Here is a 23,587-nt window from a genome sequence, read left to right as displayed (position 1 = left end):
TAAGATGTCACAGAATGCATTTAGGCCTCTAAATAAGGTCCAGCTTGGTTCCTCACATCACATAAGCTTTACAAAGCTGACCTAAAAATGCAAGCCTAACAAAAAAGCCTGTTCAAAAACAGAGAAAAAGGAGAGTGGGCGATAGCCTAAGTGCCATAAGAAAAGAGGAGGGATCTTCCTACTTCAAATCCTGAAGAACTTGCAAATTCTGCCCTGCTATTTTTGTTCTCACTGCTGTGTTAGGAGGGGAATTTTGTGGTTCACCTCCAAGGAAAAAGCCACAGAAGGGCAAGATAAGCTAACAAGAGCATAAACTAGGTCAATCCACTGAAGAAGTGGAAAGAAATACTTATTTGCTACATAATTCTGAGTTGCTCTGAAAAAAAAATAACTAATTCATTTTAATCACCAGGGCAAAAAGTTAAGGAAATTCATGCTAGAGATAGTAAATGACCACACTTGGTCACACAACTTTTAAAACTTGTCACTGCTTCCAGCTCTGCTTCACTTTGAGTGAAACCAATGGGAATGTGTGGCAATTCTAGTAAAAAGATTCATCAGATGTAAGACAGCAGATCAATATTCCAATCACTTTCAAAGTAAGACTGGACTAAGTGTAAGTATGCAAATGGAAATATAATAGAGAAAGTATTAATTTAGAATCCCATGTTACTTCTCCTAAACTCTGGAATTCTGAGTTCTTTCACTCTATATTACTGTCCGTGATTCTATTTTCTGTTTCAGAAAAGGAAAGCAGAGCAAATTCCAGGGATTCAGCTACTGACAGTATCTGCAGAAGGTACTATGCAGCACATTAAAAAGCAGCAGGTCAGTATTCTTATGCTGGACAAAATCGTGGTAAAGCAGTAAACAAAGCCGTCCGGAGTATGGTAATTTGTTTATCTCAAATTCTTGAGCTGTGCCACAAGATGAGTTTTACAGCTTAGTACTAAAAAAAAGTTAATATTATAATTTTTATCTCTACTATAAACACCTGAATCTGAAGTCACTATGTGTGCTAGCCTCCCTGCTGGCACTTCTTCACTTTTTCTGTGGCAGGGGAATGTACAAGTGGTCACTGAACTGCATGGCTGCTGTAAATGATGCAAAGGAAGTGGTGCAGAGAGAGGTGGATCAAGCTTTTCCCTGGCAGTTTACAGTCAGAGGACATTCAAATATCACAAAGCTACACTGTAATTCATTTGGGAGCAGACCTTGATGCTTGTAGATACATATATACCCACAGCAAATATTTTTGCTTTTAATGATGAGAAATGTAAGAGCCAGGCTGATGGCTGTGCAACTGCTAAACATGGGTTGCAGTTTCCTGGCTTGCATCATGTTTCCCCACAAAGGGCTAGGCAAGTTCTCAACACAAAATTTTGTTACTGGAGACCAATTTAAAAAAGGCCTCCTGGGATTAGAACCCACCTCAGACCACAAATACTGAGCCTCAGCCTTCACTCTGTTTTAGTGAGGCAACAACATGCTCCAGTAAACTATATTTAACCTAGCTACTGCAGTAGCATTCAGAGGTGTTAAAATACTCAGGTATGAGCTGGTTCAAAAATAAATGAGAAAATAAAATTTTTATGGAATAACCACGTCTGACATAGACTGACAACCCCTTTCAGGGTTAGGCGGGCCTGATTTGTAGTCAGAACCCTAAAAAAGTATTCAAAGGACAGATGCAGGAACTGGTCTTCCCCCCTTTCTGTGATGCATCTGACTCCCAAGAAATTTCCAGAATTATTTAGCAGCCTGCTGATGCAAAAATGGCAATCTGACCACAGAGTTCCCATCTGCTGCCTGCATCAGGTATACTGCTCAACTGACCTCCATAAAATGATTCCACTCGCTGAGCTGTCACTGTTAAGCATTCAACCTGATCAGCTAAATTATCTCAGAGAGATCAAGATAAGCATCAGGAAAAGCACAAAAAAAAAGAAACAGAAAAACAGTAGAGGGACAGATTTCTTACAGTTCATCACTGCTGAAGGGGGAAGGTCCACATGGGTCCATTTCACTACAGACACTCCCAACTGGGCTCTCCTGCAACTCATCTTATGTTGACTCCGGGGTGTGTTGGATCCCTCCATGAACAAATTTAACTCACCTGAAACAGCAGGAAAGTAACCTGGGGAGGGTGTTTTTCCTTTGCTGGCCAAAAGAGTTAGATCTATTCAAGGAAGGGTCCAAACAAGAATCTGAGTTGGCAAACAGAGGGGATAAGACCACGCAATTTAAAACTGAAAGGGTCAGTGAGATTTATTTCCACTTTCCCTAAGCAGTGAAACAGCAGTTCTCTTTTAGATGGAGTACAGAAATAACATTGCATTTTCAGTAAAAATAAATTCAGTTACAAACAAACGTTTATTAACATCTGCTATCCAATCAGAATCCATCCTTTCACAGAGCAGCAAGTTAAGAGCAAATTAAAATACAAAACATAGAAACATTTCTTGTTTGCTACTCATGACCTGACCACTGTCAATGATTAAACAGAAAACCCCAACACACATCCTAAATACACACAAAAAAATCAAGCCCATCTGGATAAATGGTTATATGAGAAAAAGTTTAAGAATCCAACAGTACATATTTCAATTTTACTGTTTTCCTAGAATGGCTGCTAAAATCTATTCCAGAACATCCCAAACATATCCTACCCCACCAGTATTACAATAATAAAGCTAAGAATCAAATATCAGAGATAATTTTACTCATCAGCTCTAACAAAACCTAGTGGGAATTTTCCAGTTTCTCAATAAATACTAAACACAGCAGACTTTCACCGTTCTCACAAATGGTGAATGACAATTCACAGCCAGCTACCCAGCAAGAAGTTTTAGATGAAATGCATTCCACAGAAATCCAGAATGATGCAAACCAACGAACATCACTACCAGCATCCTTTACCTTTTTAATAAGATGACTATAATCTGTGCTAACCACCAGACAGCAACCCGCAACATCTGACGTATGTTTTCATATCTTTAACGTCAATTTAGCGAGGACTGACTCGTATAACCTCACAGACAACACGTGGATCACTTCAGCTTCCGCACAGAGTGACAGCCTGTTCTGAGCATTCAGAATATACGTTGCCCTGGAAACGTTCAATTCTTTTATTTCAAACTTATTTACCCACAGTGCCCGGTAAGCTTAAGGGACTGCAGGGAAGACAGGAAGAGTGAGCAGAAAGCACTCAACGAATACTGCACTGCCAGCTTCTGCTTGACAAAGTAACTACATCTCTTAATGGAAAAACTTAAGAAAAAATATAGGAAATTAAGGAAAAAACTAACGAAAATCAGATAGTTCTGCATGAAGATAACCAGCAGCAACCCGCCTGCAGCACAACGAACCTCGCCGCCCTCTGCCTCGCTCCCGCTACTGCAGTCACCTTGCCCCGAGCCCGCTGTTAGGGTACCAGGTCCCCATCCCCTCACGAAAGTCCTGCCCCCACGCACCACATCCCAAAGCCGCAAAAACCGCCCCCGGAGCGAGCCTCTGGTGCCCGCCGCTTTCCTCACGGGCGCCTCACAGGACGAAGGCCCGGCGTCAGCGACCGAGCAGGCCCGGCTGGGGACAGACGGCTCCGCCGAGGGGCACCAAACCTCCCCGCCCGCCCGCCCCGCCCGCTCGCCCCGGGCCCCGGCTCCCGCCCCCAGCCCGTCCCCCGGGGCTACCTTTCTCCTCCCGGCTGTCCGCCGCCATCCCGCCGCCGCGACGCGCCGAACGCCTAAGATGGCGGCGCCCTCTTCCTGCACCCAACGCCTCCCCTCCCACCGGGCACCGCGCTGTTTACGCGCAGCGCGTCACCGGCGGAGGAAGGGGGGGGGGGGGGGAAATGGCGCCCGGCAGCGCATGCGCGGTGGTAAGGGGCGGTTGGGGGGGGGTGTGCGCAAAGGTCTGGCCGCGCTGCGCGGTGTGCGCATGCGTAGTTGGGGGGGGAGGGAAGGAGCGAAGGGAAAGGAAGGGGAAAAGGGGAAAAAAAGGGGGGAAAGGGAAAAGGAAGGGGGGAAAGGGAAAATAAAGGGAAGGGGAAAAAAGGGAAGGGAAAAAGAGGGAAAAAAAGGAAGGGAAAAGAAAAGAGGGAAAGGAAGGGAAAAAGAGGGAAGGGAAAAAAGGGAAGGGAAAAACAGGGAAAGGAAGGGGAAAGGGGGAAAGGAAGGGGAAAAGGGAAGGGAAAAGAAGGGGAAAAATGGAAAGGAAGAGAAGAAAAGGGAAAGGAAGGGGAAAAGGGAAAGGAAAGGGAGGGAAGAAAAGGGAAGGGGGGAAAAGGGAAAGGAAGGGAAGGGAAGGGGGAAAAAAGGGAAAGGAAGGGAAGGGAAAAGAAAAGAGTGTGTGGAGGGTGATGCCATTACTGCCTGCTGTTAGTGGGGGCTCGCTGGCGTTGTATTGAAGCAGGGTTTGGGGCTGCCCTCTGTGCTGGGGGATCAGGTGTAGGGAAGGAGGAAAAAAAAGTATAGAGGAGGAAAGTTTGCAGAGGATGCCAAGTTGGGGGGAAATGTCGATCTGCTGGAGGGTAGGAAGGCCTGCAGAGGGACCTGGACAGGTTGGATCAATGGGCAGAGGCCAATGGGATGAGGTTCAACAGGGCTAAGTGCCGGGTCCTGCACTTTGGCCACAACAACCCCATGCAGCCCTACAGGCTTGGGGCAGAGTGGCTGGAAAGCTGTGCAGAGGAAAAGGATCTGGGGGTGTTGATTGACACTCACCTGAACATGAGCTGGCAGTGTGCCCAGGTGGCCAAGAAGGCCAACAGCATCCTGGCTTGTATCAGGAATAGTGCAGCCAGCAGGACCAGGGAGGTGATCGTCCCCCTGTGCTCTGCTCTGGTGAGGCCGCACCTTGAGCGCTGTGTTCAGCTTTGGGCCCCTCACTACAAGAAGGTCATCGAGGCCCTGGAGCGTGTCCAGAGAAGGGCTACGAAGCTGGTGAAGGGCCTGGAGCACAAGTCCTGTGAGGAGCGGCTGGGGGAGCTGGGGTTGTTTAGTCTGGAGAAGAGGAGGCTCAGGGGAGACCTCATTGCTCTCTCCAACTACCTGAAAGGAAGGTGTGGGGAGCTGGGGGTCGGCCTCTTCTCACAGGTAACTAGTGATAGGACTAGAGGGAATGGCCTCAAGTTGTGTCAGGGGAGGTTCAGGTTGGAAATGAGGAGACATTTCTTCTCAGAAAGAGCAGTCAGGCATTGGAACAGGTTGCCCAGGGAGGTGGTGGCGTCACTGTCCCTGGGCGTGTTTAAGGAAAGGTTGGACATGGTGCTTAGGGACATGTTTTAAGTGGGTGACCTTGGTGGTAGGGTGATGGTTGGACCAGATGACCTTGGAGGTGTTTTCCAATCTTAATGATTCTGTGATTCTATGAAAAAAAGAAGTTTCTGTCCCCTCAACGTGAGGGAGGCTGAGGGAAAGCCCATGTTGCATGGTGTTTCTATACTGCTGTGATGGCTGCCTGAGGTGCTAGAGCTCTCGTCGTGGTTCCTGAGAAGGGCAGAACAGTCGTGGCTTTCCCCTTGGTTAGCAATTGCTGCACAACATGGTTTTCCTCACCTGTGTGAATGGTTTATGGGTCTACATCAGATGTGTCTGCTGCTGTCCCATATTTTTTCACAAGCATATATATTTTTTTATGTTTTGGTTTCCATTTTTTTATTATTGTTGTTATATTGTTTTTCACCTGGCAATGTTCAGCTTGTTTTGTAACATCTGTGTTTAAACATAAACCAAGTGTGCTTTATCAAGCCAAATTATTTTTTAAAGAAATGCGGGATTAGTGTATACTTCCCTACCATAACCCAGGGGAAAACTGTAAGTGCCCCTGTTTTAGTTACCTTTTCAGGCAGCCTGGTTACTTGAGTGCACTACAGTATTTTATTACAGCTGTGTGTAACTCACAATTAACAGAGAGCTCATTAGTATTATAAAAGCTCAACCAGATTATTCTATGTGCTCAGGGAGGTTGTGTTGCATGGTGATGCCTGCTGTAGACTGAGTGACAGTTTTTGTTTTTCAGGCTGCAGGTCTTTGCTAGTACAGTCTGATGGGTGCAGCCAGTCTACTCAATGCCTCGACTGCCAGAGCAATGTAGTTCCAGGGTGTTTCTTTTGTGATCTTTGGTGCGTTTGCCTGCTCTTGCAGGGTGGGCAGGTTAGTAAAAATGTCTGGTCAGCCCCCTGCCCGTTGGTTAGTCTGCCTAAAATGTCAGGAAAGAACACGTTTCCTTTTCTATGATGAAGGCTAGAGTACAAAATGTGTCCTCTGACATTGGTCAGGATTGTCCATCTTGCTTCAAAGCTGTCAATGCAAATCCCAAATAGAGGATAAAAACATCCACTGAAAAACTACAGTACTTCTTCAGTGAGATGATAGAAGCTAGAATTAGGTGAAAAGAAAGAAATTGCTGAGGTGACTGTGCTGCTACAGGAGATAGAAAGGTATGTGTTCTTCAGATTTGTCGTGGCTTCCTGATCTGAATGGAGGTTTTTACTTCTGTAGTGCTCTAACTGATTCAACATTTACTCATCTGTGAATCTTCATCTTTTCTCTGGAATTGCATCTTGTGAAATATGCAGGACTTGACCCTAGCAGTTTTGCTGACACTTACTTCCTGATTCCGTAGTCAAAGAATGCAGAGCAGTTCTTGTGTGCGCTTGTATCTATCTCATCAGTTAGGTAAGCAGCTTGTGGAGTGCCTTTCAGCAGCTGGAATGCACACGACAGGTTTGCTTAGCATGCCGTATTCCTGAGCAGTACCTGCTTTCTCTCATTTTACTAGAAATTACCACATGGTATTGCATTAGCGGTTTTTGTTTTAATTTCTGTCTATGAAAGCTAATGTGAGAGATAACTGACCAAAAAACTGTCAGGCTGTGTGTAATCCACTAGATGGTACCATTGAAGTGGGTTAACTGGAAGGGTGCTTAGTCAGAAGGAACTGTGGTTTGCATCCTTCCCTTTGAATCTTGCACAAGTACCTGGCTAGCCTTGGAGAAGGCTGTGCTTTTATCCAGGCATAGCCCTGTTGGTGGGTTTCATCCTTTCAGTGTGGCGTGAAGTTCAAATACTGGTGGCGTAAGTCTAGCACCTTTTCTGTAGTGCGTTTTTGAAGCAAAATAGAAGTCTGCAAGTGAGGATAGCTGCTGAAATATTTCTTGAGGGTGTAATGGCTTTGGCCATCTCTCACCATGATAATAATTTGAATTAGGAGGACAAAACTAAACTGTATCCAGAGATTCCTTCCAGCCTCAGCCACCTTGCAGTTCTGTTATCAATGAGCACTTGGTTGAGAATTAATATGGCAAGAAAGACTCCGTGGTGCACTGAAGCAGCTTGTAGCTGTGGCTTCCCATATAGCTTAGAATATACCAAATCCCAACAGAAAAGGGAGGAAAAAAGCGGTACTGAGCTTGGTGGTGGGTTTCTAAGACTAAAAGAGTTCTTGCTGTGATGGAGATTTGTAGATATCCTTTTATTCTGAGGAACAGATAATTGCTTTGCGTTGCCCAAACCTGTTCTAACAGGAATGTAGAAGAATTCCCTTGGTGTCTGCAGAGAGCCCTACAGAACCAGGTTAAGACACTGCAATTCTCCTTTTAAACTCCCTTCTCAGTGCTGATGTGTCTGTCCATGTCTTTTTGCAAGCGACTGCTGGTAGGCTTTCTCTGAAGACTATTCATCAGAGATGGGCCACGTTTGAGGAGCAGCTATGGTGACTAAGAATAATCCATGTCCTAGGTCAGAGATGAGATCTGGGCCTGCTTTTGTGTGCAGGCCTTTTGCTGTCTTTCAGGGGATTGAGTAGGGATTGTTGCCGACTGTTCAAGAAGTATGTTTTTTGAGAATGATTTGTTCGCAGGCCTGTCATAGCCTGTATAACTTGAAACTGTAGAGAAGCAAGACGAGGGTGGGATTTTTTAAAGTAGGTTAGTTTATCTGAGCTGGGTTAAAATCCATTGATTAAGAATTTGTTTTCCAGATTGCAGGACAAGACGTGTTGTGACTCCTGCTCTTTTCAAAAGGCATACTCATGCAGATATGACACCAGTCAGCGGGGAGCCATTCGTGTAGCTGGATCATGGTACGTATGTTTTCTGACATACCCATACATTTGGATAACGTTACCACGTATGTCATTAGTGTAAAGTCTGATACCTTTCAGATTGTGTGCATGCTAACCCTTGTGATCTGCCTGCAGCTCTGCAGCAGTAAGATGTAGGTTATAACAAAAATTTCCTCTACCTTGCTCTAATCCGGTTATGCAGAGTAACTTTAGAAAGGATTTTAGGCAATGCTTGAAACTATTTTGGCTGTGTCAGCCCATGGAAGATGTTTTCAATAAAAAGAAAGTTGTGATTTTTAAAGAAAGCTTCAGAGAGTGCTGGCAAACACTTGTCGGTATACATAACCGTGAAATGTTATTTGTACTTGTTTTAACTTCTGATTTGCACCTTACGTAGGCTGCAGGAGTTGCTAGTGCAGAAGTACAGTTTCTGTGTGCCTTTTGTTCCTGCGCCTGGGTGCACTGGCAGTAAGTGGCATGCTTCCTGTTTACGAGGTAATTACTGTATGCTGGCCTGACTGTATGCCAAGGCCAAGTACTTCAGGCCACTGAGTTTATTGGCTCACTGTGCTATTGCTGGTAAACAGGAAACTCCCTGAAAGTATTACTCCAAAAACGTTTTTAATTAGTAAGATAATGACAGAAGATGGAGGGGGGAAGGGGCAAAAAGGGAAACTAAAGTTCTTAGAAGCCAAGAAGTTTTTTCCTGTCTCTCGAATTATATGCCTTTGGCTGCTTTTCCCCATTGTTGCTCATATTTGTGTGTTTGTTCCTCATTCAGTGCTGTTTTCTTCCCCTCAGGCTTCCTCTTCCTCCTTCTCCCACCCTCCCCCATGGATAGTGTGATTCTCAGGCTGATAGTGGTAAGGGTGATACTTGTTTGCACTGGGTTTCGAAGAGGGTGCACTTTTTTCTGATTAAATACGCTTTATGCTTTGGGAGGCACTTGTGGGACAGCGAGATGCTGGAGAGTTGAATAGTCCCTTTAATGATATGTAAGTCATAGGCAAAAGCTGAGTGTGTTCACTATGGCTTTGTGGAGTGTTGCTAAGAATTTGCATTTCGTAGTCATCGCTGCAATTTTCCCTTGTTTGAGCACTTCCACTGTGAAGAGTGGACTCTTTTTTTCCATCATTTGCCTTTTCACATCCCTTAAAGTAGGTTTAGGTGATACAGCTGAGGCCATTCAGTGCTCTTCTGTTTTGGCATGGGGTAACCCCCTCTTCTCTCTTCCATCCCTTGTGTTCAGTTGTGCTGCCCCCAGCTTTCCAAGAGTCCTCACTGACCTGATTCAAATTGCTAATTGGGGTTAAAAAAAAAACCAAAACAACAAAAAAAAAAAACAAACACAGTTTTATTTCTCTTTCCTGGGTGACTTTTTCAGAATGTGAGATGAACACTGGTGACCGTTCCCTTCTTGCAGCAGCAAGTGCTTAGATGCACTCAGTCCATCTGCAGCTTGGTACAGCTTTGTGGGTTTTCTGGGTCAATCCCCTCCTGAATCAGAAGGTGGCAGCGTGTCATGTTTGGTGCGTGTTTTGGTTCCAGACCAACGTGAATTATTTTTTGTTGCAGGGATGTGGTCCACAGTGATTATGGTTAGAGGAAAGGAAATGCGGGACTTGCTCTGGAAATGTGGCATGGAAGTGTTTCTTGGCCTAGCCTAGACCATGTCTGGAGATGGCAGGATTTGTTCTGCGTGATATTTGCTAGTGGTAAGGTTTTGCTTCTTGTGCTGTGTCTGTTTCCCTGGGCAACAGGAGAAGAGTGTAAGGCTGCAGTTAAGGTCATCCCTCAGATGTATTTCTCAGATGTGATTATGACGTTTGCCCTTGCTTGGCCTGAGTTCAGCAGTGTATTTACAGAGCTATTATAGCTCCTGATCACGTATTATGGAAGCCATGAGGTCCTTATCAGATACTTGAAATTAAGCATGGCCTTGTCCTTCTTGCTGAATCATGTTACAGTTAGCTTTTTATTGCCTGTGAGCTCTGTACTAGGAGCTCAATTTATATGCTATGCTGCACTGAAGGGGTGAGGAATGTATTTGGTATTCTCTACTCACTCCCCTCTGTCTGCCATGACTTACAGTTGCTGAAAAGTACAGTTCTCTTCTTAGTTGTCACCTCGCTGGAAGTGTGTGAACAATTATTTTGTGTGGTACAAACTGTCTAGCCCAATTAGACAGGGTTAAAGAACAGGCTTGACAAGACCAGTTTTCTTCATGGTACTGCGATAGACCCTATCATTAGCTAGATAGCCCTGCCTTAACTTAGCCCAAAATAGATGAATAGCATCCTGGTGGAATTTTTGGTCACAAAAATAGTATCCTGCGCTCTGCACAGAAAGTATTCACACCCATTGGCAGCAGCACGCTTTAAAACTGTACGTGATGGGCAGATACCTTTCAAGAACATCCAATGGAGAGAAGTCATGTCAAGTTTTGCTGTCTTATGCCAGTGTATTTTTCCTCCCTTGTGTCCTGTCTGAGGACAAAATGCAGAGTTTTCCTTTCTGGCAGTGCAGGCTTTCAGACTAGAATTACAAGAGAGGCAGCGCTGTGTGCTGCTTAGGTGCCAGATTGTAAAGGTCACCTTTTCCAGAAGGCTCAGCTCTTGCTGTTGGAGCTAAGTACAGCAAGGGCTTCTGCGTGCTGATGGTTCTGAGCATCTCCTGATTAGTTTCTGGCCGTGAGTTGTCTGGGGTTGAAAGTGTGATTTAGAACTGAATATAATCATTGGGATAATGTTACTGAAAAGTCATATTTAGAGAATGAAGGAAGCTTGTGTGTAGCAAGTCTGTAGTTTTTTTGGTGTTTTTTTTTCTTTTTTTTTTTTTTCCTGTTAATAAGTAGTTCTCTGGCAAGCCTAACCAAAGTGAAACCCAGTTTTCTCTCTGTTTTGTAGGGAACTTCTGGTTTCTAACAAGGTGGGAGCATAAAGGTCTCTCTCAGTAGGGGTGGTGGTAGCCTCTTTTCCTCTCTGCCTCCTCCTCCCCCCCTCTCCCTCCCCATTTAAATTTAAATTCTTAAAACTTCAGAGCTTGCTGGCTTTATTGGCAGACACTGACCGTATCAATGCTCTTTCTCTTAAGAAAGCAGGTTCAAAGTAGCAGCTGCTCAGAGGTCTTGACTGGTAGGGAGAGTATCTGAGATGAATCAAATGGGCATGACACAGCTTAAAAAAAAATGCAATTCATCTGGGAACTGTAAAACCAAATACAAGCATACTAAACAGTTCTAGTTAGAGGTTGTAATGCATCCATTTCTTGACCACCAAAATGTGAACCCCAGCAGAATGAGCAAAGTTCTGTGTAGTTCCTGAAAAAGGGGCACAACTGAAAGAGCTAACAGACACGAGCAGTTCCATAAACATTTACTATCTCATTCTGTGCGTATAAGCATGTAGACAACAGACTAAGTTGGGTCATATCTGTGTCCTACCGTGGCAGGAAATTCCTTTGGTCCCACTGTTGTTCCCTTGTGCCTTTGCAGTCTCTGTGGTCAGACTGGTGTGAATTAAAGTGTCAATTCACATTACTAAAGCCGTGCTGATTTACACGGGCTTACTGTGTTTGTTTGCAAATGGCTACAGTGTGCATCATCGGTAGATGAACTGGTAATGGCCATTTGTGTTTGTGGTGGGTTTTGCTTCTGTGATGGACATAGCTTTTCCCATGATCTGTTCCCATGAAAGCCAGGTTGCCCTCTTCTTAACCTTTCATTCCAGTACCAGAAGAGTTGTTGAGGCCGTGACACTGTGTGTTCTGATTTCAGTGCAGGTTTTAGCTTGTCTCTTGCTTTTGTACTCTCCTTGACTTCCAGGTGAATCACTGCAGTTATCTGGTATCACACCCTATTTTTAAACCACAATGCTTTTCTGTTTTGAGGGCCAATGAAATACTGGTGCTTCATTGGACTGGAGTTTAAATTTGCTCAATGTGTCCTATTTCGATTGTTCTGTTCTGTTTATTTTTTCCTGAGCAAGTTCGCTTATCAAGCACTTATCAGTGTCACCTTCATCAGATCCTCAGAATCTTGAGTCAGTAGCAAAGCTATGGTGTTGCCTAGATGAATAGTAGAGGTATATAAAGCAGGGCTGAGAGGATGTTGATGGGTCATCTGATTACTCCCCCACCACAGGTGTGATCAGCAACAGTTCAAGTATTCCTTATAGTTAGTTTACAGAAGTTATAGAATATCTGCAACTAAAGCTTCAAAGAACGTGTTAGACAATTATTTTAAGTGCCTAGATACCATGAGGGTGGGCATTTCATTGCCTTCAAGTTTTAGAATGTATGGGGTTCACATTTTAGTGCTTAGTCTATTTTCTTTAACATCTATGGTTAGGCAAAAATTACCAGGGAGTAATTTGTCTACAGTAAATGAAGTGGTAGAATGGTGGAAGGAAAGCATTAGACTCTGAATTAATGATCAGGATTGGAGTATTGACAAGACTGTGTTTGAAGCTTCGATCTTGTGTAGAAGGTTTCAGTAGAGCATTGACAGAGGTGAAACTAAGAAATTGTTTATCTTGGGGAAACTGTCCATGAATTGGATTCAAGAAAGGTCTCTCCTATTTGAGCAGCAAATAGGAGCAGCAAATGTCTCTCTGTAACTCCTTGGGCTTGTCTTGGAAAGGAGGTATTGTGGAAGCCCATAGTGAAACAGAACAGAAGAGGTTGGAGATGGAGGCAATGGAGGATTCACTCCAGGAAAGTTTAAGAACTTGTCTCTGTAGCTTTCTGGGAGCGTTTACTCATTAAACACCTTCATACAGGTCCCTATGAATGCATTTGATGAATTGCTTGTCCTTTCCTCGCAGCCTTGGTTTTTAGACTAGGCTGCTTCTGCAGCTCACTGTAGTTGCGTCATGAACTGTCATTTGTCCTCTCTCCCCTTTCTGCTCTTCCTTTGCCGCCTGGTTCCCTGTGAGGCACTGACAAGCTCTGCTGCAAAGCAAGTCAGCAAAGCGAGTTCACCTTCCCTGACCCAGGTGTAGAAATTCTTGCATGCTGAGTTGTTTTTTTTCCAGGCACAGCTTGATGTGCAATTATTCAGGTGACTCATAATACATAGTCCTAATGTAATCTGCAGGGTTTTCTTTAAATTTGTCAGCACTGTTGGGTCACAGATCCTGTCAGAAACAAGCAGACAAATGGAGCTTAATGTTTCATTTTTTTAGGATGCTTTTGCGGGTCTTGGACCCCTCAGACATGGACCGTGGGACCCACATGAACACGATTTTTTTGTGGTGCTTCCAGTTTTGTCTCCTTTCTTCAGAAATACTTTCTTCCTTTTCCTGAAAGCAATTAACAAAAGCATGAGGATCTTCTGTTCCTAAGCTCAGAAAGCAGTTGCAAAAATGTGTAGCGTCACTGCACTCACTTTATTTGCTTTATCCTTTTCCCAGTAGTTTAGAAACTTTTCATCTAGCTGCATTCTGATGAAGTAGAAGAAACACATGTTCTTTTTGTTCTCTGTCAGCTCTTGCAATCCTTAGCTATTATAACAAATTTTTGATTCACTGTAGTTTTTCTTTTTGGTGCCATAAGTTGTACTAACATTGTGTTCTGAATTGACCTGCATGATCACCACTTCCTTTTTTTGTGAGGGGTAATTTTGTCTTGTGGGAGATGATGACTCTGGCCAGCAACTAATCACCTGCCAGCTGCTGTCTTGCTCCCCCAAAGTGGTATCAGGGAGAGGTGCTCCAGCCCTCTGAGAGGTGCCTTCATAGGAGAGGTGCTCCAGCCCTCTGAGCATCCTCTTGGCCCTCCTCTGGACTCACTCCATCAGGTCCATGGCCTTGTGCTGGGTGCTGCACACAGCGCTCCAGAAGTACTCCAAAATTCAGATCAGCTCTCCTGGTTGGCATCCCTCATGGCCTTTTTCCCCACCCCAGCCTACCTGCTCTTGGAGAGGTGGAAGAGGAGAGTGGGACGCAGGAGGCCTTGATGCTGTTCAAATACTGTTCAGCAATAGCTAAAATAAATGTTGATAAAGTATTATCAACTCTGTTTTGGTAACAGATCAAAACCATGGCACCATACGGGCTGCTATGAAGAAAATAAATGCCATACCAAGTATGCTCTTCATGGTAGTAGTACCAACAATGAGTTAAATTGTTTTAATTGCCTCATTTTATTTTATAGGCCGCTAACTGCTGCTTTTGAAGTTCTTTAAACTTGCATCGTGTAACATCGTGTAACAACATGTTAGTTTTAGGTTCTTCTGCAGAGTTTTGAAGTTGATATATTAATTATGTGTATATGATAGGTTAATTACTTTAATTATGGCCTCCTTGAATATTAAAGTTGCTTCAAATGTGTTAGATAAAATCTTGAATATGTATCTTGACAAAGAACTGCAAAAATAAACTGGGAGAAAAATGTTCTTCCTTGAGGTCATTCTGACAATGCTAGATCCCTTCAATTTTAAGGCTTCTATAGTTTTACTTAAATTCAGTAGTGTTTTGTTTGTTTTTTTTTAAGCTGCTGTTAAAGACATGAGCATTATCAGAAAACGTCATCACAAGTGTCTGAGCTGCTCAGTTCAACTGTATTGGTTCCACTTGTTTAGCTTGTAACGTCTATAATTTTAAGATGTGGCCACAAGATGTTTTGCTTATAACTATGTCCTGGTCTCAAGGCCAGAGGAGGCAGTGACACTGATGAAGCCAGGAGCCCTCAGAGTTGCTTGCTGATCCGTGTTGTCACCTCACCTTGGAAGGTTAGATCGTGGCTGTTCCCCCTTGGAGTGGGCGTTCATGGCTTTTGGGGACCCATTGGTTCTCAGCTGCCCCTTTCCTGGGAGAACGTGGACCTTATTTTACCGCTCAGCTGTGTAGCAGTGCTTATGGGATTGTTTGTGAAAGGTACTGATTCCAGTTCCTGTGTTACCAAGCAGATTCTGTTGTTTTGCATAGACAGTTTAATTATTTTTTTCCTGCCTAAAAAGTGAATTTAAGTTCTAATAAAACCTGTCTTTTTGAATTCAAAAGTCTCTTTGGTTTCTGGGGAGCTCATTACATGAGAGCTGTCTTGCCAGAGGCAGCTAGGGAGGCCGTCTCTTTAGGTGAGCCCTGTTACAGATGGCAGCAGACAGCGCGTGGGCATGATGCTTGGCTGCCCAGCTAGCCCGGGGTGCATAGAGGCTGGCTTCTTGAGAACCTGCTGGCAAGGAGTGGTGCTCTATGACGGCCTTCCCTTCTGCTCATGTGTGGAGGAGTCAGACTTGGCTTTCGTCCTAATCAGAAGCTAGGTACTGGATACTTAGTGGATTAGCAAGCTAGTGCTTTTTTTTGCTTAATTCTTGGATCGGAGGCTTTAGCTGATATGGGATAGCTCACCTGCCTTCTCTGTCCTAGCTCCTGCTGTCTGTGTGTCCAGATGGCTAGCACTGCTCACAGAGAGACAAGGGCAGCATCTTTGCTGCTTTCTCAAAACACCATCTGTGCACAGTGAGACTGAGGGAGCTGAGTGTGTGGATCTTCATCTGGCTGGCTTTTGGTTAGTGGTGCTGGCTGTGCCAATGATCAGCTCACTCATGAGGGTTCCCTGGTGCCTACAAAAGTTGAGCTCAAACTCTAGCCTTTCTCTCGGTTCAGATGTAAATGTCATCTCCCTTTTATTAATTTTTTAATGCTGTGTGCTGGGCTCAAGCTATTGAGAATACATACAAAGAAATTGCAATTGTCTAAGTCTCCTGCCCATAGAAAGAAACCAGGCTGTGATATTTTTTTACCATCCCATATAGGATGATACAATATCTGAGCCAAAACCAGATCTGCTACCTCAATCCTAGTTCAAAATTAAAATGGAAATACTAGAAGTAGATACAGTCTAATGATCAGGTCATTTCTGAAGTGATGAAGTCTCCCTGTGGGAGATACTATAAGGACATGCTTGTTGCTTGTTCTTCCACTTTTCCTCTACAGCTTGTAATGCAATCATCTGGGTGCAAGCTGGTTGTGTTACGGTGGTCCATATTTAATTCTTGTGGTTTGTAGTTTTTGTTTTAGCAGCCAGTTCCATTGTGTAGGGGGTTATGTCATTCCCTGGGAGATCCTTCTTTTTATGATACGTTTGCTGATTCCTCTGGAACATGCTGAGAGCTTCTGCAGTGTGACCACAGCTTGAGGCAAGTTCCCTCCTGTTACAAGAGGTCTAGTGGCAGCTCAGAATCGCCCTGTTATTTTTTGCAAATACTAAAAAGTTGTTTGTCACCTTCATATCCTACAGGAAGGTAGTAATTGTATAAAATGGAAAAATCCACTCATTATTTTTCATTTCACCAAAAGCTTGTAGTATTTCCATAGTCTAATAATTTTCCAAGTGCTGGAAATTAACCCTGGTCTGCAGATGATCAAGTAATAGTTCTCACTTGTACATGGATACAAAGGGGAATGTTAGGTATTTCAGATAAAGGTATTTTAGTTTCATGTTGTAACCCCCTGTATTCAGTTGCTTGCTTTCTGGACCCGGACGTGATTTCTTTTCATGTCTTCTCTTAATACAAAGAGGGATAGGTTTGAGGTAAACTCAGTCTAAATGGTTCAGTCGTTTTAAACCAGAGAGAGTGATTCTCTCACACTGCAGCTCTGTAATTGCCCACTAGAAAGATTCGAGGAAATAAACAGGTAACCTGGTTTTGATTTTTCAACACAGCTAGCGTTACAGTGAGCATTCATGTTTGTTTTGTTCATTTTGGGGCACAAGTTGAAAATACAAATGAGACAAGTAATCCTTTGGTTGTTACTAGCTCTTCTGAATGATGCTAGGAATGAGACTTTCAGGCTGCGTACATGGTTAACGCTGTTTTCATGCTGACCTCTAAGATTCAGGTGGGAATCCCAGCCCCGCTCCGGACCTGGCAGGACTGTAGCTGCACATACTGCAATAGGTTGAGCCTCTTCAGTGGTCTGGGGAAAGGCCAGATGCCAAAGAATTGTCTAGATCAGTGCAGTTTCCAACCTAGTGGAATGAATATGGTTTTCCCCGCAGCTCTTCTCCAGTGTGATAACTGTGTGTCACATGATTTTAGAGGAAAAATTTGAGAGAAGGTGCTTCCCTTTTTTTCGAGAAGGTGGGGAAGAGTAAGGTTCAGCTTGTTCTGACTATAGGTGCTTAGAAATGTTTCCAGGCCTTTGGTTTTTCATCCCCTTTCTCCTTGAGTTTAGCAAAGAATGCTGGCAGAACTCTTAATGCCGGTCGCACTCCTGCTCCCGTTGTGATAATGGTCTCTGTTTAAGTGGCCAGCTGCCTTGCATGAGCAGAAGTAGCATCTTGAGAACCAGCTGAAGTTTTAATCTAGTAATGTTCCCTCCTAGCTGCCTTCGCAAGCCTCAGTCTTCAGGAGAAGAAGCTTCTGTCCTCTCCTCCCTGCCGATCCCCTTTGAAGTTCTGTTTGAATGTTTGCACAAAAATTTTCTGACCGTAGCAATTAGTAATGGATGTTCCAGAGTAGGAACTTTCCCAGGCTGGCATGAATAACTTAATTTTTTGTTCAGAGTGCATCTCCTGTGAATACCTCAATAGTCTGATCGTCAGTTGGTCCTATGGGCTTCCTGTTCTGACATGCTGGAAGAGGATGTATTATTCAGCTTGTCTTGATTATATTTTTTCTTTGGCACTTTACCTGAGCCTTTGTTGTGTTTGCTTTTTATGGACCAGAGTTTGTTCTTTGTCATCTACGTATGGATACGTCTCCAGCTTCTTGAAGGGCGTTGTCCGAACAGCCTCCCTTCTTCTGCTCTTTGTGTGCTCTTTCCCCCTTGTTTCTGAAGTCTGTTTTTGTCAAGGAGAATAAACTTGTTCCAGGCTTCCAGCATGGGAACCTTAAACAACTTTCATGTTTCTTCCAAGTGTTTAGGACTTTCAGCTGTTATTCCTAGCCTCTCCCAGCAGGTATAGGGAGACCCAGTGGGCCCATGCTGTTGTCTCTCACAGGAGCTGATGTGTGGCAGATGTTCTGCAGGCAGCTTTAAATCGGCTGAGCTGCATCCTGGAAGATGTCTGACCAGCTTAAGCTCGGTAGAGGCTCACAGAGCTGCCCAAGAGGCGGAGGGAGTAAGCTGTTAACTTGAGAAGCTGCAAGTATCTGCTTCTTTTCTTGAGCCGCTGTGCTGTGTTTTAAGCTGGTTTGTTTTAGGTACAAGTAGCTGCCTACAGAGACTTCTGCACGCTCACGGGGACGTGCTCTGTCTTGTACAGTCCCAGTGTCAAGTGTGGAAAAGTGTTCGTAGGGATAGGGGGCTGCCTCCAGCACTTTTTGTCGCTTCTTTCCTGTTTCCTTCTTTAGTAGGAGTAATCAAAAATTGACTTAGCCTTTCAGGCAGTTTTGCAGCATCCTTGCTGTGGAAAACTAGTGTAAAAATTAGCCATGGACAACCTTGGTTGCTTCATAAGGGTGTGGAGGGAGTTTCTGGTGATAACCTGTGTGCCAGAGGCAGGGGTGACTCTTGAAGGAAACAGGAAGAATGTGGCTGGTGTGGCGCTGGAGAATTTGAGCAAGGAAACTGCCCGATGTCTATTGTGTCAGGAAGCAAAATGTTCGTATCTTCATTTAGGTGCAGATGAGCTTGACAATATGTCTGAACTGCTTTTTGCTCTTGTGAAAGCATCTTCTACCTTATGTGTAAGACGCTCAGAGCAAGGAGGAAGAAAAATTCTCCTTCCTGCTATAAGCTATTGCTGATCAACATTAAGGCTGAGCTGTCAGTAGCAAATGTAACCTCTCAGTACTTAGCAGGGCATGTACGTGTGTGTGTGTGCGTTCAGGGTTTAATACCAAGCTTGAGTGGCTGAGGAAAGATAAAGATACATGGAAACCAGAGAAAATAAGCAAATCTTGGCTGGGTTTCCATGCCGGGCCTCTCCATTTCTGAGTTCTTTTGCGAGCTGGGGAAAGAGGTAGGTCACTGAACATGTAAGTGGTGGAACTGGGACTGCAGGGTAAAGAAGGGGACTCAGGTGTCCCTCTAGCTGTGTTTTGCTGTCCTGCTTCCTGCAGAGCTGGGAAGATTTGCCTTGTTTGACTTGGCTTTCTTGAAAGAGAATGGAGAACTGAAAAGGAAGAAGATGGCCTTTGTTATTAAGTATATATATCACGCCTCAGTAGCATGTCACTGCAAGCAGCAAACTCTTTCTGGTTTTTCCCTTTCATATAGAAGAAGCTGATTAAGGTTTTTGGTGGTCTGAATCTAGGTTCCCGTGAAGCACTTTCCAACCAAAGTATGCTTGTATCTACCATTTGAAAGACTGTGATGTTTTCACACTGATGGCTAACTAAACTCTACCAGACCACTCTTTCACTCCCTATCCTCAAAGGAACGCAGGGAGAAAATATGAGGAAAAGGGCTCAAGGGTTGAGATAAGGACAGGGAGATCACTCACCAATTACCAGCAAAACAGACGCAGTGCAGGGAGATTAACTCAAGACAAAGCGATATTAATGAAAAGAGGGTAGTTTTAAGTTAGACATTAGGAAGACATTCTTTACCATGAGGGTGGTGAGGCACTGGCACAGGCTGCTCTGAGAAGCTGCGGATGCCCCATCCCTGGAGGTGCTCAAGGCCAGGCTGGATGGGTCTTTGAGCAACCTGGTCTGGTGGGAGGTGTCCCTGCCCATGATGAATTCTTGGAAGCAGATGGTCCTTAAGGTCCCTTCCAATCCAAACCATTCTGTGATACTATTAATGTAATTTATTGCCTATTATTAACAGACTAGAGCAGTGAGGAACTAAAAGCAAGCTATAAAACACCTTCTCTCCATCCCCCATTTTCTGTGGCTCCCCAGACAGCACAGGAGAATGGGGGTCGAGGTCAGTCGACGGTCTGTACCATGGGGTCCGTCCTCCAGGTTTTGGTTCAAGCAGCCTGCTCTGTTTTACTAAACTGTTAAGAATGTCTGGTGAAGATCTATCAGCTTAAGTGCTATAAATGTCTTTACTCCTCACACAACTAAGTTTTCCGTGCAATTGGCGAAATTTACAATTGGAGTGTAGTAACATTAGTGTATATTTCCTCTAACTGATTATACTTAGGTTTTTGTTTGGCCTTGGCAGTATGTGGGAGAATTCTGCCTGTTGGGTTTTTATCTTGAATCTTGTGGCTAGTGACAGACTGCCTCTTGGTGTTACAACAGCAGCTCCACCTCTTTACTCTTTCCAACATCAATTAGGAGAAGTTGCATGCAATTTAGGTAAACTAGTCCTGAGGCTATTTGTAAGGATGACCACTGAGATAAAGGATGTGGAGGGGAGAGCAAAGGAAAGGTACATGGTTAACATGTTTCCTAGGTTCTTTTCTGACCTTTTCTTAGTGAGTTTTCTTCCAAGATAAGGAAAGGGGATGAGATTGAAATATTGGTAATGCTGCAAAGGTGCCACACCCCAGTGTTACAGGAAGGATTGTTGAGAATGCCAGAAAAAGGGGTGACCTTTGGTTCACTGTTGTTCAACACAGTACCAGCTCGTCTGAGTCATGTTGACTGCATGCCTGCTTCTGTCCCATCACAGTGAAAAGCAAAAATTATATTAGCTTAACGTATTACAAATCGGATGGAAGCAAGTTCAGGTTACCCTACAACTGGCAGTTCGCAAGTTAATACAGTTTAGCGGATAAATGATGGCTTGCTGATGTGTGGTGGCTTGACTGTTAGCTGTCATCTCTCCCTAGCCTCAGATTCTTGTTAAGACCACCTCACAACACTTGTCCCTTGTGAAGCTAACTGTCAACATACAGGGTGAAGATGGGTAGTCTTTGAAAGGCAAACAGGTGTGCTCAAAGATAGGATTCTCAAAGGTGCTTGGTGTAGGGCTGTTTCTTTCAAAAACCAGTGGAGTTGGTCAGATAGGTAAATAGAAATGAGTGCTGTAAGTGCTAGGCGAAAGCTTTTGGTTTTGTTGCAAATAAAAAACTTTGCACCCCACAGGCTACTCTCTGTGTAAGAATCCCAGATTATTTAGGGTATAAACAGCATTTTCCTACCTGATCATGCCTGGAAATCAATTTTCTTCCAGCTGTGCTCAGGTTTCAGGGAGAATACTTGAAGCGTGTTACCCTGCCAGTGTAATGGAGGTTCCTGTCCCTGCATTGGGAAGAGCAGTGTCCCTTCAGGTTTGATACGTATGTCCTCATATTGGTATCTAATGTGTCTGAGACATACTGGGCTATCCAAGATGTCCTCTTGGTGGGTCTGTCACGTTGCATTTGGCAGTCCTACACCTTTAGCAGCAATTGAAGGCTGTGCAGGACACAGGTGTCAGCATAAGCCTAAAGCTGCATGCCGTTGGTGCCTTCAGCTTGAAGAAAGATGCAGAAGAGCCAGCCCAGCAACACCTAACTGCTAGGATAAGGGGACTGGGAGGTTGATGCTTGTGTATACTGCTGATAATTTTGCCGTGAATGTGTCAATGTTAGAAGTATGGCTAATAGTAAGAGGGTTTCTGCGTCCCTTTCTGTCCACAGATATTGGAAATTCCAGTTTGCATTTTCAAAAGCATTAGGATTGACACTGGCCTTGCAGGTGGCAGAGAAAACTTGAGCTAAAACGTCTCTGAAAAGTGGTATTTTTTTAACTGACTTTTTTATTTGCAGACTTTCCGTTCCCCAAAATCCATGTCTTCCTGTCTCCTGTGGGAATGTCATGTGTGGCTCAATGTCATGTATGGCTGAAAATCTTCGCCAACACATTCTTCACTAACTGTGCAAGATTAGGGTTGTCAAGTACTTCCCAAGGGTTTGTCCTGGGAAAGATCTTGAATATATGAACTAAAACACTGATTATAATGGATGAGGGCTGGTGCACACCAAGCCAAACCCTTGTAGAAGATAATCACAGTTGTTGCAAAAGACTGTTGGGGTGTGTGTGTGTTATGGTCTTGCTATATTAAAATTCATGTAGACTTCTAGATTTTTGTACTCTGCAATGGCTAACGCCTGTTTTAGATGAGCTTTGGATGAATTGCAAAGAGGAAGGGCATCTGCATACCTTAAAGCTATAACTATCAGCTATCTTTTCTAAGCATCCTCCAGTGTGGAGGGAAAGATTTCTTGATTGTTAGCAACTAAGTCATAGTTGGAAATGCACTTGGCTTGGACATGCCTGGCAATACTTGTTCTTACAACGCATCTTTTCTAAAATGGGTTCAAGAGCACTTCTGAATGAATCACACACTAACTGGTAAGCACTTTATTTGCCTTGAGACTCTAGTTCAGTGTCTGAGAAGCTACTGAGAAAGGACTTCCCAAATATCCCAACTGATCGGCTGACTGTGAGGGGATGTGCTGGCCTGAGCTTCTATTGCAGCCAAACTGCCTTGGGTGCCATCCTGCAGGGAAGCCAGTCTTTTGGAGAGGCACCCTAACAACAGAAGGCAAAAAGTCACCCTTTGTGCATGCCTTCTTCTTCTGAAAGCACCCTGGTTAGTCTGCCAGAGCTCAGAGCACTGCTCTCATGGCTCAGCAATGAAAACTGCAGGAAGAGTTGAGATGAGCTTATACGACATGATTTCTTCCTGCCCTGTGACTTCAGGCTATCAGCTGTGTGCTGAAAGATAGTCTGCATAATTAGAAACAATGCAGTCAGTTTTCCTGAAACATGGTGTATTCATTTCTGTTTCCTCCCAAATATAATTGTGTTTTCATCTATCCCCTCCACTCAAACCCAAAAGTTGAGTAAAAGGACTAGTCAAGTGGGAGCTAGCTGACTACTTAAGGATGAGCTCCCATCCATGAGAACCTCCTCCCTCTAATCCCCTGAAACCAGCAAAGGAGGTGTTTTTTCCCTGCCATGGAAGACTTGTATCTTTCAGAAAGTGAGTAATGCCACACAAAAGAGGACTTAATGAGTGTCATAAACAGAATGATTGCATCAGATGCAACGTCAGTGTTGAAGTACGGTTGTTTTCAGGAAAAATACACAATGAGCCATGTACTTCATGGCTGTTATTCCACTGTGTAGCTTCTAGTTTTACAACACTGCAGCAGCTTCTAATTTCAGCCAAGCCTCATAGTAGAAAAGCAGCCAAAGATTATGATGTTGTCTAGCTCTTGTCCTGCATGTACTCTTAAAGTGGACTTTAATCTATCTTCCCTTTTTCGTTGTTAATCTCTGTCCCATTGTTACCTTCCTCTCGTAAGAACAGCTTTTCTTTGCTTTTATTCTCCTGGCACACCTCTGTATGTCTGATCCAGGTGTAGCTCATCTGTGGCACTGGGATTGTACATAGTGCTCCAGATGGAGTCTCTGTTGCTGTGTGTGGTGTACCACTTCAGACTCTGAGTAGCTCATCTGTAACACTGACTAGGTTGGCATTTTCCTTTTCATTGTTTGAATCTCAGTTCTGGCTTTAAGCCATTTCTGGGTTGCCTAGAGCATGGTTAAGTATTTCGCCTTTTCCAGTGGATGATCTTTCAGAATTTGTTATAAATTCTTGTTTAATCAACAAGTCTTTGATCTTATGCTTCACCATGTTGCGTACTATTGTATTGATTTTTCTGATTTAAATCTGATTTT

General features: G+C 44.0%; 1 protein-coding gene across 10 annotated transcripts in view; it reads right to left on the bottom strand.

Moving 5' to 3' along the window:
* YTHDC1 (YTH N6-methyladenosine RNA binding protein C1) overlaps positions 1–3,829 on the bottom strand; it is a 42,904-nt gene extending 39,075 nt beyond the window's left edge. For 4 of the 10 annotated variants that reach the window (XM_035546033.2, XM_035546055.2, XM_035546040.2 and 1 more), the window contains exons 1-2: positions 3,693–3,823; positions 1,982–2,116 (exon numbers count right to left, since the gene is read on the bottom strand). In XM_035546033.2, the coding sequence (XP_035401926.1) occupies positions 1,982–2,116; positions 3,693–3,720 (163 nt within the window). In that variant the 5' untranslated portion in view covers positions 3,721–3,823. Of the gene's footprint in view, positions 1–1,981; positions 2,117–2,919; positions 2,939–3,692 lie in introns of those variants that run through there. The other 6 variants (XM_035546071.2, XM_035546086.2, XM_035546080.2 and 3 more) reach the window with 3 other exon arrangements.
* Between the last annotated feature and the right edge of the window lie 19,758 nt (positions 3,830–23,587).

This window comes from Cygnus atratus, chromosome 4, assembly GCF_013377495.2.
Source record: "Cygnus atratus isolate AKBS03 ecotype Queensland, Australia chromosome 4, CAtr_DNAZoo_HiC_assembly, whole genome shotgun sequence".
Taxonomy (NCBI): domain Eukaryota; kingdom Metazoa; phylum Chordata; class Aves; order Anseriformes; family Anatidae; genus Cygnus; species Cygnus atratus.
This window is presented reverse-complemented; position numbering and strand designations above follow the sequence as displayed.